Below are 19,665 nucleotides of genomic sequence, written 5' to 3' on the forward strand. Positions count from 1 at the left end.
TGGCCTGCCTTGCATTGCATTGAGAAAACGATGGCTGCTGTCATGGATCTATAGCGCCATGGTTCAGTGTAATGAATGGCTGTAGAATAATCCAGAAATCATCTGATCTGTCAGTCGCTATACTTATGAATAGCAGCAAGATAACGTAAGATAACGTTATTTTATGAAGCAATCCTAAAGATAACTGTGGTGCACATGGTTGGAATTTTACTGGGGAAATCAGTTTAATATAGTAAAGGTGTATCCCTTCATGGAGAGAGATCATCAGTGTGAAACATGTAACTTCTGCCAAGTCTATACTTTATATATGTATTTGAAAACTATATTATACATATATCTATTTATATGTAATCAAGGGAAGCTGCTGATCACAGAATGTTGCTGGAAAAGCCTGTATAACATGGCAAAACAGTATGAATGAACATTTTTAATCCTTTCAGTCATCATTCACATGAAGATACACAGCCACATCCCACTTGCTTCAGAAAATGAATTTGTCACATTTCCAAGTGTGACTTCCAAACAATTGTTCGGTACGTATTTCCCATTGGTACTCATTCGCCTAGAAATGCCACCTCAGACCCAGAATCTCTGAATTTATCTTCTCTGTGGTGCGGGCTCTGCGCTGGGAGAAAGCCGCCTGGCGCAGAGGCCCCCCCTCCCCCCGCTGCTTCGGAAGCAGCAGCAGCGGGCGGCGGGCTCTGCTCTGCACCGAGTGGCTTTCTCCCGGCACGGAGCTGCCCAGCGTATTAGGCGACTGGGCTTATAAGACGAACCCCCAAATTGCAGCTGCGAATTTGGGGGGTCGTCTAATACGCCCAGTTGCTTAATATGCCGTAATCTACGGTAAGCAATTCACCACTGCCCTAATTGTGTCCTCACAGTTTCTCCCAAAGGAGTTCTTGGAGTTGCTCCAGATCTTTTTCTCCGTTTCTAGATAAGAACGGACCTCCGGAACAAATTAAATTAGTAACTGGAGGTGCCACTGTATGTCCAAAGGGAGGATGCTATAGTATTCTTCATATCATGAATATTCTTGATTCTACTTTCTTGTGCTAAAAATTCTAAGTTGTGACATATGTGGGCCATAGGTGACATGGGGGTGGGGCAGCATACCTCTCCATCATCCGATATCACAGAGACATCAGAGAACCCATTTTCCCCACATGAATGATCAGCTGGTCCTTGGGCCTTAAACTCAGCAAACATGGTGCTCTGCAAGCTCCTACAATCAGCTGATCTTTGGGGCCTCACAGTGCTGCATATGGAGCTATGCAAGGCCCCCCAAGAGCTGCTTGTTGGGGTTTCCATGGCTTCATGAACGTAGCTTTGCAAGACTGAACTATCAGAACATCATCAGCACTTGTAAAGCACTTGTAAAGCACAGTTTTGTAGGTGCTCCTGACAGCTGAAATGTTCTTCAGTCCAGCCACTCTGTATCTGCCCCAGTGGCGTAGCGTGGGGGGTGCAGGGGGGCCCGGCCGCACCGGGCACAACATCTGGGGGGGGCCGCACTCGCACTCACAGCTCTCTGCCCCTACTAAAATCCACGGGTTAGGGGGTGCAAATTACTTGCCTTGCCCGGGTGCTGACAACCCATGCTACGCCACTGATCTGCCCTACATGGAGAAGATAAACTCAGAGAATCTGGGTCTCATTTGTAGGCAGAGGAGGACCAGTGGGTAACAAATGTCATTCAATTGTTTTGAAGCCCCACTTGGAAATGTGGCAACTTCACATTGTGAAGCCAGATGGATGTGTACAGACATTTTTATCTACAGGTGGGTGATGACGGAAAGGATTAAAAATGCCACCTCTTAATTGTCCATAATGTTCTGCCATTTTATACATCCTTTTGCAGCTACATTCTGAGATCAGCAGCTTTTCTTGATTACACATAAATAAATACCATATAGCTTTTACCTAAATGTATAAAGTTTAGCCTTGGCAGAAGTTACGTGTTTCACACTGATGATCTCTCCCCATGAAGGGATATACCTTTAGCACCCTATGAATGGAAGATCAGTGTATTGGCAGGATAACAAAGTGACAGAACAACTTTATGGAGTTAAAAATTGGTCTCAGCTTTATTGATTACAGATGTAGGTTGGAGGCTATTTCTGGGAATGAAAAGGATAAGAGTTGAGAAATACAAGGAATTACTTTGTCTGGTTTTCTTCCAATAAACACCAGCAAACAATGCAAAAATTAAAACCATCAACACAAGTTCATTCCTATTTGCTCCTCAGAATTAAGTGATCTTTGCTGTTCAAGTCAGGCCTCAGAAGAAGTATGTACAATTTGGGGGGAAAGATACAAGCCAGCAAACCTGCGCTGGAGGCCAAGATGCACAAGACCTCCACAGCCACCATCTGCTTTCCTTTGGTGCTCAGATAAGAGGGAACAAAGGACAGCCAAACGCTGCAGAACACCAACATGCTGAAGGTGATGAACTTGGCTTCGTTGAAACTGTCCGGCAACCTCTTGGCCAGGAAAGCCATAGTGAAGCTGACCATGGCCAGGAATCCCAGATAACCCAGGACAGAATAAAACATCGCAACAGAACCTTCGTTGCATTCCACAATGATTTCCTCCATCAGAGAGTTCATGTCCACATCTGGGAATGGAGGAGCCGTACAGAGCCAAGCAGCACAAATGCTGGTTTGAACAGAGCAGCAACCAAGAAGAACCGAGTTTGTGAGAGATTTCCCCACCCATTTCCTCATCCTGGATCCTGGTTTGATGGCCATGAAAGCCAGAACCACCGTGATGGTTTTGGCCAAGACACAAGACACAGCAATGGAGAAGATGATGCCAAAAGCAGCTTGTCGTAAAGAGCAGCTGACTGGGTGAGGCTGGCCAATGAAGAGCAAGGAGCAGAGGAAGCAGAGAAAGAGGGAAATAAGCAGAGTGTAGGTGAGGTCCCGGTTGTTGGCTTTGACAATGGGAGTGTCCCCATTCCTAGAGAAGACACCAAGTATCCAAGCTGTGACCAGAGAAAAGACCAGAGCTGAGGAAGCTAAAACGAACCCTAAAGGTTCTGCGTAGGAAAGAAAATGTTGGCGTTTGGGGATGCATTGATCTCTGTCCTTGTTTGGAAATTGGTCATCTTGGCATTGGAAACAATAATCCATATCTGAAGAAAATAAAAATGAAATGAGTGATATATGAGTTCCAACAAATAAGACATTAATTAGTTGGAATAAGTATCAGAGATAAGTGGATATTGAAAACTGTTTGTACAATCTCCTGTCATTATGCATAATCCGCAATAGGTTCTACTCTGTCTTTCATCTGCAGTTAATGATCAGAAACATGGCCTTTGGTTGCACCCTTAGCTAAAGTTGGTCACACCCAGAGGGATTTTCATGGTGATGGAGGCTTCTTGAGAACAGCCACTTTGGGGTCAGAAGCTGGACTGAGGACTATTCTGTGTAAGGAGACAGTTATATGCTTTTTTCTGGCTCACACAACTAAAACTATCCACTCCTAACAATGTAGCATGTGGGAAGCAGGCAGAGAACACTAGACATATTCCACACCTATTTCCAGAGATCTCCTTTGTAAAAGTTCTGGATCTAGTTTCTCCAGCTACCGTATTTTTCGCTCTATAACACTCACCCGACCATAACACGCATGTAGTTTTTAGAGGAGGAAAACAAGAAAAAAATATTCTAAAACTATGGGGTGGAGGGTTTGGAACATCTTCACCCTCCCCTACCAATGTAGCATGTGGGAAGCAGGCAGAGAACAGCAGACATATTCCACACCTATTTCCAGAGATCTCCTTTGTAAAAGTTCTGGATTTAGTTCCCCCAATTATCTCTTTTTTCTTCCAGATATCAGTGCAGCTGCTCTTCTCTTTAGGAGTACTGAACTGCTAATAGAGAGAAAGAGTTGAAATAGATACTAGGAAGCATTATACAAAATAGCAGATGAAGTCTCCTACCCGTCTGATTTGAAATCATCCCATGTGGACATGAAGCACAATCATAGCAACAAAATGGCAGCCCCTCCTTCTTTTTCCTGCTGTAGCCTGGCTGGCAGTGATCATTACACAAGGCAAGGGGCAGCACCTAGCCATAAAAAGAGGAGAAAATGTAGCTCTCTTGTGCCTTGTAAACAACACAGCTTTAACCAAAGAGAAGAGATCAGCTGTATGATTAACGTTATTCCAGAAAGGTGTGTTGTATAAATAAACAAACAAACAAACTGTAATGTAAATATTGGGAGTGAATGAGAAGGGATGTTGAATTGAATGGAGAGAGGATAGGGAAGACAACAGACTTCAAAATGCAGGGAGTTGACACAGAAGGTAAAATAGGAAGCACCACAAGACCATCAATCTTCTTTCAAAATTAATGGGTAACTTATTCTGTCCTTGTCTTCTGAGCTGTAAATCTCACTTGGTTCAGTTCGTTTACTTGTACATAAATGTGCAAAGCATTGAAATGTGTTGAAATACTATATATCAGGGATGTGGAACATTTGGTCCACCAGATGGTATTGGACTGCAACTCTCCTCAGTCAGAAAACCAGCCTGGCCATTGATCAGGGAGGATGGGAGTTGGGAGCCAACAACATTCCATATGCAATATAGTGGAATATATCGCCATTATATACTTCTAAAGGAGGACCATAAAGAAGAAAATATTTACTTCTGACTTCATATTTGATGGTAAAATAACTTGCTGGAAATGGATTATACTTAAACAATTTGCTTATTAATGATAAAGCAGGTCTATATTAACCTTATAATTTGTATTCTTAATAACAATAACTTGTTTTTTAAAATCCAATGGTCCCACCTGATTAAAAGATCTGTGCCATGTGATGGCTCCCTCATCCATACTGAATTTTACATTTTGTGATTCTTGTGGAACTATCTTTCCTACTTTCACTCGGGAGAAGGTTTGGTTTGGAAAAGTAACCCAGTTAATAATATCAAATCCACTTGCTAATTCCCCATTCTCATCAAAGGACACTAAGTCACCAGCACTGTTGTTAAAGGAGATACTCCTCAAGAACGAGTGCAGCTAGGCAGAAGAAAACAAAGGCAAAGTTTAAAAAAGGAGAGCTTTTATGGATTATAGAAAGGAGAAGTATCCATCAATATATTTCACACAAAGGAAAGTAGTCCAAAACTGTGCAGTCTACAACATTTGAAACACGTAAGTATTTCTAGCAAGTACATCTGGCCTGCCCCTTGCCTGAGGGTTCAGCTCTGGGGTCCGTGTGCAAAGGCAAAATGGTGCCATGTCAGGAAGCCCTAGAACTGCCCCTCCTGGAAGGTGGGTGTGCAGGGAGAAGGGGGCAAAGAAATGGGGGCAGCTCATGGTGGGTTTTCCCTGCTCTCCTTCTTTTGTTTGTTTGCTTGTTTGTTTACTTTTCCTCATCCAAGAGATGCTTCCAAATGTCTTGACAGCCCATGTTCCTAGAGAGGCAGGGAAAGGGTACAGAGTGCCATAACTCCTTCAACTACTCCTGCAAATGGAAGGGAAGTACAGGTCCTCTCTTGATTGTGGCTCCTTCAGCTTGAAGGAAAAGGAAAACAGTTAATGATTGAAAAGAATGTGGGAATAGTTGTAGAGGAAAGGTAAAAGCTGTAAGAGGTTGTGTGTGTGTGTGTGTGTGTGTGTGTGTGTGTGTGTGTGTGTGTCTGTGTCTGTGTCTGTGTCTGTGTTTGTGTGTATTCATTCTGTGTCTCTGTGTTTGTGTGTATTCATTCTATGGACTGTGTGTCATCACCCATTAGATTATCCCCAAGCAATCTTTGTTCTGAACAGGAAATCTCACCTGCCAAGGTTGCAGTTTGGGGGGATTGAGCCCACCTCTGCCTGCCATCATTCTGCATTTTGACCTGGATGAGTGCATCTGATGTAAAGTATGTGCAATGGCATAAACCGCATTATAGATACTATAACTTTGGCCAGTCATGGTCATTTCAAAAATATGCCCAGGAAGGCTCTCCAGACTCTCGTGGCCAGTGCAGGTCTTTGTGCTCTCATTGCTCTCATTGGAAGCAGAAAATAAACAGCTGAATGCCCGTTGCCAGAAAGCCTGGAGGAACCAATCTCCCTTTGGAGAACTGGGGTTCAGGGTCTGAAGGAAGTCTTTAAATCCCTGGACTTTCTCTGTGTGAATTGCAAAAGACAAGGCACCGTCAAAGACTTGTATGTCATAATACCTTTGCATTGTTTCTGAAGAGAAAGCCCACTGGGCTGTCAAAATCCACACAGTGCCTGCAACATCTTCTGCTGATGAATAGAAATATTGCAACCATTTCACAACTGTAATGGTCTGAGGTTCTGCACACAGAACCAATATGTTGACTTCTGAGGCCATCAGGAAAGAGGACTTTGCCCGAAGGAGTTCCAGGGAACTAAAATGATCTACACCCTGAGATATGGCTGGTAGTTTTTCACTGAAAGCTGTACAGACTCCGTGCTGGGAAAGCATTGGCACTAAGCTTTGCATAAAGGTCTCTCCATTTTCATCATCGGATGCCACAATTCCTACCCATGTCCACTGGAAATGTAGAAGTAGCATCACAATTCCTGCATATTGATATTTCTCATTGGGCACCGTTCGGTAGAATGTCTGGGGCTGCAACTCCGGGCTTCTCACTGGAGCTAATACACAGTAAGCAATCTGGAGCAAGAAATCAATCCCACAAGAATTGGAGAGTTAGAGCAAACGGTTATGGTTCATCGCAAGTATCTGCTTGAAGAACAAACCAATGAGAAATTCTCGACTCCATTTATGGATGCATGTTGATTTCACAAGAACATTATGCATATCTCCAGCAGTTGTTGGTGGGGAGGAGGAGCAGGGTTTCTCTGACCTCTTGCAGCTGGCCTTGTGCAGTTTTCTGGGAGCAGGAGGAAGACTCCTGCTGCTGCATTTGTCCAGTTCCAACCTCCCTGCTGCTTCCCAGTGACACATGGGAGACAAAGTCAGGCAAGTACCAAAGCCCCACTCCTCCAACCACCACTGCAAAACTCCCCCAGATGTTTTTTTATCAGTTTTTTTATTTCACTTTATCATAAGAATGAACCAAACAAAAGACAGTATTGAGAACACAGAAGATAATTAATGAATCAGAAGCAGAAGTGCTTCACAGCCCCCACACTTACTATACCTGTGGAATCTTGTAGATGCCTAAGACAGTAGCCATGTAGAGGGAGATGTCAGAGTCAAGTCCCCCAATAACAGCGATCTTTTCTTTTTTCTTGTCACATTTGAAGTTGGGGACAATCCTTTCTGTGATGGACAGAAGTTTCAAGGTGTTCTGATAAGTCATCCTTGCATTTACGTAGCTATCATAGATGTGGAACCCAAAGGTCATATTCGGTACAATATTAGGGTTCTTGTTTATTTCTTTGACAGCAAACACCAGGGAGAGAGTATTCTGGTACTTCTTCAGTATTTCTCTAATAAAAGAGTTATACTTTGTGTCAGAGGTATTCTCATCCGCTCCCTCTTAAGCAAATAGGTAACTTTCTGGCTTTCTCTGGCAAATCCCAAAAGATTAAATAGAACAAATAAGCAAAAAACAGACAAGCAACCCATATATGCATTGTGACTCTTGACAGTTCATAGCTGAAACCCAGGAACAATATTCAGTCAGCTTTAAGAATATTGCATCTAAAAAGTGTTTAATTTTGTGCAGAACATTCATATCCTGAAAGACACATACTGTATGTAAATTAATCTTTTATCTGCAGGTTTACCACTGCTGCCTAAAATTATGGGTCCTCACAGGCGGCTAACAGGCGGCTAGCCTCACAGGCGGCCATTCCTCCTGTGCTAATGTTGCAAAGGGGGACTCGGTTGCCACATCCTTCTCTCAACTCCTTATTTCCTTTCAGCAACCAACAGACACTCACTGGATGAGAAGTTGCCAAGTCAGAAATTTTAACTGGGGCCTCTCAGATAGTTAGAGTTTGGTGTAGGTGGTGTGGCTTCCACATCAGGTGGAACAGGATATATGCTTTCTTAGTAACGGAATTTCCATCTTTCCCTCCTTCAAATAAGATTGGAGTTCTACCAAAAATACTGTAGTCAATGTTAGTCATTCTCTGAGAAGACCTATTATGATTAATAGATCAGACTAACTTAGGTGTATTAATTTCAGTGGGTCTACTCTGCAAATAAGCCAGATAGATACTACTTTGTTTTGCAAAAACAACTTTGCAAGTTCTCTTTTTATTATCAAATATGGTTTACATTGCAAAGCAGAGAATACAATCTAAAATCTATGATATTCATGTTTCACAGCATCTGTGACTGTCAGATTAAGTGATTCAGATGGTGAATGTGAGGATCAAGCTTTACTGCAAAGGAAAACCAAATGTTAATGGTGTGAAAGGAAACACAGAGGGAGGTTGAGGATGAAGTTGGGAGAAGGCAGTGAGAGCCATGGGATCAGGTGATGAGGAAGCAGAACAGGCAGAAGATAGAAACCTCAAGAAGCAGAATAAAGCAATGAAGAGGCCAACATCACAATGTAAAGAGAAGAAAATATATATTTAACATTCCTACTGGGGGAAAAATCATGTGGAAACGTGTTCTGAGAATGCCATTGTATGTTTGGTGTAATTGTAGCATACATGAGCTCACCAAGAGTACGCTATGAAGGATAGGTTTTTTTAACTTACAAAAGTTCATCTGTAAGCTTTGTGTTTGGGTGCTCATGGAAAACGATTTCTTCAAATACAAAGCCGAAATAAGAAACAATTCCTCCAATGACTAGGTCCCCTCTCTGATAATTCTGGTATGGAAGCTGGAACGGCTCCATCATGGTGCATCTAGCAGAGTGTTCCTTGCTCTCAGTTGGAGGCAACTGTAGCCACAGGAATAGAAGGATCAGCAGCAGAAATGTTCTGACCATCTTGGGGCCAAAGGGGATGCCAAAAGTCAGATTTCTATCTTATCTACCATAAACTGCATTACAAGAAATCTCATTGAATGACTTTTGGATTATTTTGATAAAGGGAAAAAGCCAAAGATCTGAAAACCTGCATGTTCAGAATGTCTCATGTGGGCTCTGAATGACACAGAATTTATTTTACATACACTTTCACATTCTGACATTGATTGTGTTCATGGCCTGAAAAAGTGTACAGGGGATTTGTGAAGATGAATGATAAATCCCAGCAATTTGAGATAATTACCAGTTCCAAAGTTATCTCCTTAGAGCATTGAGCTCTGTGACTTCTAGTAACATCAAAATAATGATGCATATTTGTTATTGAGTAGTTCTCTTGTAATTGCGAGTGCCCCAGGCAAGCAAGCAGTCCAGCTGCAACTGGTGCCCTGAAGGGAGCTTCCTGCTTTCCCCAAAACTCTTCCTCAATCACACCTGCACTATTTCCCCCAGCTGTACATGTGTCAGCAATGAAGACATGATTTTCAGGATTTTGTACCACAGAGGTGTTTCCTTGTATACCAGTTAAGGGGAGAGAGGAAATACACTTAAAATAATGCAGGATCCAGTTGCAGGTGCAATAAAGAGTGTTACATTTCCTTACAGAAAAGGTTAGTGTAGTGCTGTATCTTTATTTCAGTAAGGCTTTGGACAAAGTCTCTCCCCCTCCCCCCCCATCTTCTGAGTGGAATGAGGGCACTGTTAGGTGGATTTGTAGATGGTTGACGGATTCATCCCATTTTTTGTTGCAATCCAGGTAATGTGCCAAGCCAGTTGTGCTCAAAGGCATTGCCACAGAATCAGTACTGATCCTCATCAGTGGCAGTGATGGAAATAATTAAGCAATTCACTACTGTCCTGATTGTATCCTCTCAGTTTCTCCCAAACGAATTCTTGGAGCTGCTCCAGATCTTTTTTTATTGTTTACTTGTTAATTCTTTAATTATTTGTTTACTTGTTGATTCCTTAATTTCTAGGGACATGAGTATCCCAGATTTCTAATAACATACACGTAATTAAAATAGCAATAACAGACACCTAGAATTACAAGCATGATTCAGACTTCTGGATTATTTAAAACTGTCTTCTTATTAGCTGCTCCCTGCTGTTCAGCTCAGGCCTCAGTAAAATAACATAGCATTTGGGGATAAAGATGCAGGCCAGTAACCCAAAACTGGAGGCCAAGATGGAGAAGATCTCCACAGCCACCATATATTTCCCCTTGGTGCTCAAGTAGGTTGGAACAAAGGAGAGCCACACACTGCAAAAGACCAACATGCTGAAGGTGATGAATTTGGCTTCATTGAAACTGTCAGGCAACTTGCTAGCTAGGAAAGCCACCGTGAAGCTGACGATGGCCAGCAAACCCATGAATCCCAGGACACAATAAAACATGATAGTGGAGCCTTCATTACATTCTAGTATTATTTCTTCAGTCATTGAGTGCATGTCAACATCTGGGAAAGGAGGAGAAGTGGCCAGCCATATGCTACAGATTGTGGCTTGAATAAGGGAGCAGGAAAAAACAATTGGGGTGCCCAATGGCTTCCCTACCAACTTCCTCATTCGGGACCCTGGCTTGGTGGCCATGAAAGCCAGAACCACAATGGCAGTTTTGGCCAATATGCAAGAAATTGCCACTGAGAAGATCATGCCAAAAGCAGTTTGTCGAAGGAGGCAGGTGACTTCCTGAGGCTGGCCAATGAAGAGCAGAGCACAAAGGAAAGAGAGCAGGAGGGAAAGGAGGAGAATATAAGTTAGGTTGCAGTTGTTGGCTTTAACTATGGGAGTATCTCTGTGCTTTGTGAATATTTGAAGCACCAAAGCTGTGATGCAGGAAAAGAAGAGGGCAAACGCGGCCAAACTGATCCCCAATGGTTCTCCATAAGACAAGAATATTTTGTCTTTGGGGAGGCAGCCGTCCTGTTCATTGTTTGCATATTGATCTCCAGGGCATTCTAAACAGTCATCCATGTCTGAAAATGAAAATGGAAAAAACAAATCTTATTAAAACAAAAAGGTCTTCTGTCCTCAAATTGTCATAATGCAGCTAAGAGATACCAGAATATATATTCCCTGCTTCCATACTGTTTTCCCATTAGAGAAATGAGCTTCTGATGCACAGGTAAAAAAACATGACAGGTGTGTGTGTGTGTGTGTGTGTGTGTGTGTGTGTGTGTTGCATTCCTTACCCTCCTTGTTTGAGATCTTCCCTTCTGGACACGGAAGGCAATCATAGCAGCAGAATGGCTTTCCTTCCTTCTTGTTCTTTCTATAACCTGCCTGACAATTCTCATTACACAGAGAAGTGGGTTGTGCCTGTTCATAATGAAAGAAGGAAATAGTTTGGGACTTATCTTCAAATAGTAAAAATGACAGTTAAGCAATAGATTGCTATAGGTTTTTTGTTTTATCTGAAGATGATCTTAAATCCAGCTCTAATTGTAGCATTGGAACTTCTACCATTACTCCAGTACCTTTGCCTTTATGAAAACCATATTGGTAAGTATTTGAACTTCTTCAGAGATTAGCAAGGCAATCTCTTATCATATTAGAAAATGTTCAGGTGAAAGCTTATTGAGTCACTATCTCATGAATATAGAAATCACTCAAGTATTTTTGACTTATAATTGCGTGTGCAGGTAGTCTAACCACTGTTCCTTTAACTTTGAACTTGCGAACTATGCTTCCAATGGTTTCTCTGGCAACATTCATTGCATTTCCTTTCTTTTTGTATACTTGTACCTTTTTTGTGAAGGGCGATGATCTCTTGTCTTACCTTCTTGGACCATTCTACTGACTTAGAAATATGGCTAACATACAGCAACATTTGACATTCAACAAACCCCTTGCGAGTTCAGGTATTTCATGTATTAGATAGAGCTAGAAACAAGATAGCTTTCCTTTTATCAGTGCTACAGCCTGATATTTCCTTAACAGATTTAGTCTGATTCTGATAATTGATGAGTCAATGTGTTGCAATGAGGCAGTTTTGGGACACTGAGCAAAAAACTAATGAAAACCTTTAATAAATTCTTACCTGGTTGAACCAGTTGGGCCACATGATACAATCATCATGAATGGTTAACCTCTTTTCTGGGGGAGCTTGTGGGTCCATTGTTCCAACTTTGACTCTCAGAAAGGACTGATTTGGGAATGTGACCCAATTTATTATATCAAATCCAGCTACTAATTCCCCATTTTGGTCAAAGGAAACTTCTTCCCCAGCACTATTATTAAATGAAACTCTTCCCAGAAAGTGGTGGAGCTAAGATTGAAGAGGAAAAAAGCAAATGATGAAGATGCCAAATATAATTAAATATTTGAAATATTTGTACAAATAGAGTGCTTATCTTTAACATTTAAGAGGTATAGCTCATGGTCTCTTTAAAAGATGCATGCTAGTGTCTTTCTTTCTCTGTTTTTAATGAATCTCTTCTTCAAAAATGGATGGAGCTAAAAAGGAAAAAGGAATTAATGAGCAGTGCTGCTTTCTAGAAAAAGCAGTGCTGGATCTCACCACAAACACCTCCCTCGTTCCCTTGGAATGGAATGGTGCTCCCCTGAGAGGGGAGAGAACTGAGATCCAGCGAGTTCTGGCTGAAAAAAGACCTGCTCATGTGGATATACAAAAGAGTGTCATTGTAGAACACAATATTCATTTTAAATGTTTTGTGAAGTATAATTTCAATTGTAGTAATGTTTATTGTAGTGGTAAGATGTGGTTCTTTTAAGAATTAAAGTTAGTCTTGGCATAAATTTCATAGAACATAGACCAAAAGTGTTAGACAGGATATTCCTTCATATAGGTGGATAAGCTGTGTAAATAAGCTGCTCGTCACTTTCCAGGGATACTGGGCTGCCTTTGTGCAAATTGTGATAGGGTGATATGGTTTACCAAGCCATCTATGGCCATATTTTGCTATTCCAAGGACAACTGAACCCACTTTAAAGTGATGGCAGCATTTCATCCATTATGTTATCCTAACCATTAGTGAACAGTCATTTCCTCCCTGATAGGAAAGAGGAACCAAAGGGTGTATAACTATATTCTATTTTATTTAAATTGGTTTTGCCATTAACATAAAAATCGGGATTGAGGGGAAGGGAACTGGGGCCGACCTTAGAAAAAGACTTTTAAGAATAAGTATTGACGTATAAAGATTGAGGTTTATAAGTTAAAATTGGTTAACTAAAATGATGGGCCGAACCTTAGAAAAAGATTATTAAGAATAAGTATTGATGTATAAAGATTGAGGTTTATAAGTTAAAATTGGTTAACTAATATGAATTAGAGAAAATAAGGTAAAGTTTGGGGACAAGAACTTGCTGAGCTAAAAATTGGAATTGGAATACAAGAAGGGTAGGTGTGGGGAAGTCGAGGAAATTGGTCATTGACAGTAAGAAATGTAAATTTTATGTGTTTTTAATTTTTTTAATTGATTTTTTAATGTTTTTTCTTTATTTTTTGAAAATTCCAATAAATATCTTTTTTAAAAAAAGGAAAGAGGAATGAGTTTCCCCTACTGAAGAGGTATTCAAGAAAAGTCCCCCCCTTTGGCTGAGCTCCGGAGTTGATTACACACATCTCTATTAACTGGAAGACAACATTACCTGCCATGGCTGTTGATCTGTAAGTTTCCATCTTGCTCCACCTGCCATTGCTCTGCAATTTAATTTGGTGGACTGCATGGTGTGCAAAGCATGTGCCAAAATATAGATTGCATTGTAGATGCTGTAGCTGTGGGCTGTCATGCTCGTTTCAAAAACAGACCCAGGAAGGCTCTCAATATTCTCCTCCCCAGTGCAGAATTTGTCATCTTTCTTCTCTGAAGCAGAATCATGAAAACCACAATTAAATGCCTCTTCCCAGAAAACCCTGAGAAAACGATCTTCTTTTTCCAAGGTAGGCTTTCTCATCTGAATAAATTTCTGGAATCCTGGAAGATCCTTAGAGTGAACTGCAAAGGATAGAGCCCCATGGAGGAATGTGATGTCCCAACCTCTTTGAAAGGGAAATGAGGTGAAGTCCATCTGGGCTGTCATAATCCAGACTTTTGTATTTCCTTGCATTGACACATCATTCATTTCTGCAAGTCTGGGTATTGCTCTCATTGCCATAATTGTGTGAATTTCACCATGTACAACTACAGCATTGGCAGTGCTTCTCACAAGAATGTTCATTGTTTTTGAACCTTCTTCCACGAATTCATCAAACTCACCAGAAGTGGTAACCTTAGGGAAACCTTCTGTAAAATCAAAACAGATACCCTTCTGGGCAAAGATGGGGAGAACATTTTGTACAAATCTCTCTCCACTGTCCTCATGGAGATGAAAAAGCACACCGATCCACACCCAACGGAAATGCAGCAGTAACTGGAGGATCCCCTCATATTGCTGAGCCCCATCTGGGAATATCCAGTGGGTGAAAAGAGCTTGAATGTCATCATTCGTCACAGGAGAAGAGCCATAGATGAGCTGAAGAGGGTCATTGTTAAAATCAAGGGAGGAAAGGTGATAACAAATGGTGATATCAAAACACCAGTTAGACTCAAAAGCAGATTTCAACATATTAACCAGGGGGATTCAGCTTTTTGTTTACAGTGGCACCTCGGGCTACAAACGCTTCCAGTCACACGTTTTACCTTGTGGGCTTATAGCCGAATAAAGTATTATCTATCTTCCAGTCACAAACTCTGCTAACCTGGAAGTAGTACCTCGGGTTGCAAGCTTTGCCCTGGGATGAGAATGGCAATCATGCGCCAGCAGTGCGCCTGCAGTGGGAGACCCCATTAGCTAAAGCGCCCCTCAGGTTAAGAACAGTTTTGGGTTAAGAACGGACCTCCGGAACGATTTAAGTTCGTAACCCGAGGTACCACTGTATATCTCTTAATTTATAATCTGCAATTTGGGGAAATATTAAGGTATTAACGTATTTTCATCAAATAGAAGTGTTATGCAGTTATGTTTACGGCAGAATTTGCTGTCTTTCATATGTAAAGGAGGAGAAAGGAAATAACAGGTAAATGGCTACCAAGACAGCCAGTCAGCAAGGCGGTGGAGCACCCTGAGGAAAATGTTTATAGCTAGAGAAAGGAGCCCCTGAGCTTAGATAGCATGGCATTGTGTAGAGTACTGTAAGAGTTTTCAGTCAAGAGTTAACTGGAGGGCTAAGTTTGATGAAGGAGAAGTAGAGTTGTGAGGATACTTTATCTCCTGATACATCTTTTGTCTTACCAACTTAATTCTGCAAAATAAATCTTTCTTATTTGTTCAACTTCTGCCTGAAGTTGACCATTACCTCACACGCGCTAGATAACCCGTGGTGGTTATAGAGTTTTACAGAGGGGGGTCTGCTGCAGAAGGATTCCAATATCACTTATTTCTGTTGATTTGGAATGTTATAGTTATCTTGGGAAATATATAAGTGATCTTTCAGCAGGCATAGCAAACACACAGTTGTGCTACCACAGGCAGCAGACGTTTTGTTGCAGTCCTGCACAGGAGTAAAGTGTCCAGTGAGGAATTCTTCCACTTGAGATTTTCAGGAGGAGTGGAACTGAAGCAGACATATTTTCCACAACCTGCATTTTTGGTTGAAAAATACCAACCTATGCCCACTATTTGCCAATCCCTTGATATTTTGTTCTTCAGTTAGCAGAATGCAACCCAATGAGACTAGTCAGAAACAACTATAAATGGCTTTCATTGATGACCCATGTTCTATGCAGACCTCTTACTCTTGGCATCTTGTACATGGACAGGATGGTTGACATGTGGAGACATAAATCAGGTTTTGGTCCCCCAATCACAGCCTTTGGAGTCTCCTGAGCATCACACTTGTAGTTGGGGAGGAGTCTTTCTTGGCTAGAGAGAAGTTCCATGGAGGCTAGGTAGGTAAACCATGGACTGAAATAGTTGTTATAGATGTGGAAACCCAGAGAGATATTGGGCAATATTTTGGGATTTTCATTTATCTCTTTCACAGCAAATGACAAAGCCAGGATATGCTGGTAGAGTTGTGTCATTGGTCTGTATGGAGAGCGACATAGTGCATAACAATTCACATTCACAAACATAGAAAGTGTATGGATATATTGAAACACAAACCTAGATGTTTTGCTACCCTGAACATCTAACTCCTGCCACGTCACAGGCGGCCTGGCCCTAATTGCTACTATTTCTGTTCTACGGAGGAGGAGGAGAAAGTCTGGTTACCAAAAGATTATAATAAAATCACCTCTAAGTTTGAATGAATTACCATTTGGCTTTGATTAAAGTCAAATATTAAATAAGAAATCCTTTGCTCACCATGGTAAATGAGCGGAAAGTCTTAACAACGTGAATGGGGATGTTACCTTTTTTGCTGCCTTGCAACCTTTTTTTAGAAAAACTGACCACTGGTATAAGCCTACCATATAAGAAGAAAAAGGTTATCACACACTGCAGAAGTGGGTTTGTGTTTTCAGGTCTGCCCCCATCTCTCAGAACTTCGTGGAAGGAAAAAGTTGGTAGGTATCATCATACACCTGTGGCCAATATTGTGAAAACATTTTGGAAAGTATGTATGGATCTCTGGCTCATAACATCAGTATTATTTAGATTAATACCATAATAATCAAGCCCTTCAAGATCCTATTAAGCCGAATTGCTATCGAGGCATCTCTTTATTAGCTGCGGCTGGCAAAATTCTTGCAAGGATCTTAGGAAACTGTCTCCTAACAATATCCAAGGCTACCTTTCCTGAATCCCAAAATGGTTTTTGACCTTCTAGGGGGACAGTGGACATGATTTTCACCACTTGACAGCTACAAGAAAAATGCAGAGAGCGAAACCAACCCCTGTATATGGCATTTATTGACCTGACTAAGGCCTTTGACACTGTGAATCGTAATGCCCTAGGGACTGTCCTTCTGAAAATTGGCTGCCCAGATGAATTTGTGAACATCATTCATCTCCTCCATGATTATTTGACCGCAACCATTGCAGATAACCATGGCTCTCAAAGTGAACCATTCACAGTGGGATCAGGTGTTAAACAGGATTATGTTAATGCCCCAACTCTATTATTTCCATTGCCATTGATCCTACACGTACAATATCCAAAAAACCAAAGTGCTTCACCGACAAGAACAAAACAACCTCTATGTACCGTCACAAATCCAACTCAATGGTATAAGGTTGGAAAGTGTTGATCACTTCGCCTACCTGGGCAGTTATCTTTCCACAAGGGCTGAAATTGATGCCATAATCCTACACTGTCTAAGGTCTGCAAGTGTGCTTTCTCCTGCAGGATGTTTGAGGACTGGGACATTCGCACAGAGAACAAAATGCTTGTTTACAAAGCAATTGTACTACCAGCCTCACTTTATTCTTGTGAAACAGAGACCACTTATAAATGCCCATCTCCAATTCCTCGAAAGATTCCATCAACGGTGTCTCTGAAATTTTCTACACATCGCTTGGGAAGACAGGCAAACCAATGTCAGTGTACTGGGTGAAGCAAAGATCACCAGTATCGAAGAAATGATTCTTCAAAATCAACTTTGTTGGACAGGTCATTTTGCCTGATTATCGTCTTCCAAAGCAACTACTCTATTCCAAACTTTAATATGGAAAGCACCATGCTGGTGGTGAACAGAAGAGGTTTAAAAACTCCCTTAAGGCCAATCTAAAAAAAATGTAGTATAAACACAGACAATTGGGAAATACTGGCTTTGAGAACAGCTTTTACCAAAGGTGTAAAGGACATTGAAGGCACTTGAACTTGGGATGGAAGTGAGAAACGTGCAAAGAGGAAGGCATATTTGGCAAACCCTCACCCTGACCAACTCCCGCCTGGAAATCTAGGTCCTCACTATGGAAGGACATGTGGATCCAGAATTGGTCTCCACAGTCACATACGGACTCACTGTTAAAACCATCTTCATGGAAGACAAATTTTACTCAGCTACAAGTGATCACCAAAGCAAGCAAATAGCCAAACAAAAAGTTATGCACAGAAAACCATGATAAGGGTTGCTCATAACTTTTCACCATTTATGTTAGCGTAGAAACTTTTTGCTGCAATTGGAGCTCTACAGTGGCATCCCACGGAGTAAACCAAGTATTTTAAATCACCAGGTGTTTTAATGTGAAACCAAGATTGTTTCTAAAAATTGTGCTTTATTCCTTTGTTGCTTCTGACTAAAAGTTTAATCAGCTCCACAGATATTCTGTTGGATTCAGGTCAGGACTATTCAGCACAGTTTTGGGCATTATATTCTGCATTAGATTATCTTTCTAATGATATACTGCAGAAGTTCATTCTAATGGTATACTGTTCTTATGAGCCGCCAAACCTTAGAAATACAGCTTTTCCTAAAGTTTTCCACAATTTTGGCCACTAGTGTAATGAGCATCACCTTCATCATATGTCAAATGCAGAAATATATTCATTACAGATATATAATACGGTATTAAAGCAGACACAGACCCACAGACACACACACACACACACACACACACACACTTCCTTACAGAATGTCATCAAAGAGTTCAGTTGTAGGAGGTTCATTGAAGGCTATGCTTGAAGTTATATAGATTTGAGACATAATGCCAGCAATAACAAGATCTCCAGACTGGAAATATTTGTGAAGAATAGGAAGAGGGTCACGGATGGAACATGGAGCAACAGCAGCCTTGCACTCATCTGGAGGAAGCAGCACTGACACCAACATCATGGAAAGTACCATCCTGCACAGAGCATGGTAGGAGCAAGAGGAATTTTTTAGGGGACAATTCATCTCTTTGCACATTGTCATCTGAGTGATACTGAGCAGCAAAGTCTCACTGGGATGGTTACGAAAGCCAGATTTTTGCAGGAAAAAGAATTATTGATCAGTCTGACAGAGCCCTTGGTGTAAGGCCAAGCTCTGAACATCACAGGAGATATTAATAGTATCTCCCAGACTTGATTCATAGTTTTCATGCAGCTACTGGAACTCCCCAGAGAGTCAATGGAATAATCATGATTTCTTTCATGATTACAGGAGACTTAATCAGCTTCTTAGGGATTTAGGTTGAGGGAGCATGTTTATCACATCACAGCCAAAGTCTCAGCTGGTCCCCTTAGTAGGGAGAGCAATAAGAGTTTATGGAGAGTCAGAATAAAAGAGAAAACTACATAATAAGAAAATACAAAGTAAAAGAATAACTGCTTTTCAGCTTTCCATTACATTAACTAACACCATATGGACAGACCATAAATTTCAGTAGAGAGCCAGTGTGATATAATGGTTAGAGTGTTGGACATGGGAGACCAGGGTTCGAATCCCCACTTAGCCATGAAGCTCACTGGGTGACCTTGGGAAGATCACAGCCTCTTAGCCTAACCTCCCTCAGAGCTGTGAGGGTGAAATGGGAGGAGGAGAACCATGGTATATAAATGTAATAAATAGACAAATATACAGTAATCAAGTTTAGATTTAGAAATCTGTGAATTCAGTGATTTAGAATCTTTCTCTATGAGCTTTAAAATGCTTAAAAGCCTCCTATAACAATCAATTCTGACCAAGTTACAGTGGAACCTCTGGTTACGTAACATCCTCCTTGTGAACACTTCGGGTTACAAGCTCTGCTATCCCGGAAGTAGGTTCCCCCTGGTAGTGAATTTTCCCCAGAATGTGAGATGAAGTCGCGTGCTGGCGGTGCATGCGCAGCGGGAGGCCCCATTAGCAAAAGTGCGCCTCATTTTA

General features: G+C 41.4%; 1 protein-coding gene across 1 annotated transcript; it reads right to left on the reverse strand.

Moving 5' to 3' along the window:
• Positions 1-10,003: 10,003 nt before the first annotated feature.
• Positions 10,004-18,663, reverse strand: LOC128404314 (vomeronasal type-2 receptor 26-like). Its single transcript, XM_053369800.1, has 6 exons — positions 18,449-18,663; positions 15,670-15,961; positions 13,544-14,407; positions 11,970-12,197; positions 11,122-11,248; positions 10,004-10,905 (listed from the first exon to the last, which is right to left on the reverse strand). The coding sequence occupies exons 1-6, from the start codon at positions 18,661-18,663 to the stop codon at positions 10,004-10,006; spliced, it is 2,628 nt and encodes an 875-aa protein (XP_053225775.1).
• Positions 18,664-19,665: the final 1,002 nt, after the last annotated feature.

Source organism: Podarcis raffonei, chromosome 16 (genome assembly GCF_027172205.1).
Source record: "Podarcis raffonei isolate rPodRaf1 chromosome 16, rPodRaf1.pri, whole genome shotgun sequence".
NCBI classification, from domain to species: domain Eukaryota; kingdom Metazoa; phylum Chordata; class Lepidosauria; order Squamata; family Lacertidae; genus Podarcis; species Podarcis raffonei.

Excerpts from the sequence above, each read along its gene's own strand:
- LOC128404314 (XM_053369800.1), bottom strand. The coding sequence starts at position 18,663 with ATGGTACTTTCCATGATGTTGGTGTCAGTGCTGCTTCCTCCAGATGAG. Across the intron at positions 15,962-18,448 it reads GAACTCTTTGATGACATTCT|ACCAATGACACAACTCTACC; the intron begins GTAAGGAAGTGT and ends CTCTCCATACAG. Across the intron at positions 11,249-11,969 it reads GGCCCAACTGGTTCAACCAG|GCACAACCCACTTCTCTGTG; the intron begins GTAAGAATTTAT and ends CATTATGAACAG.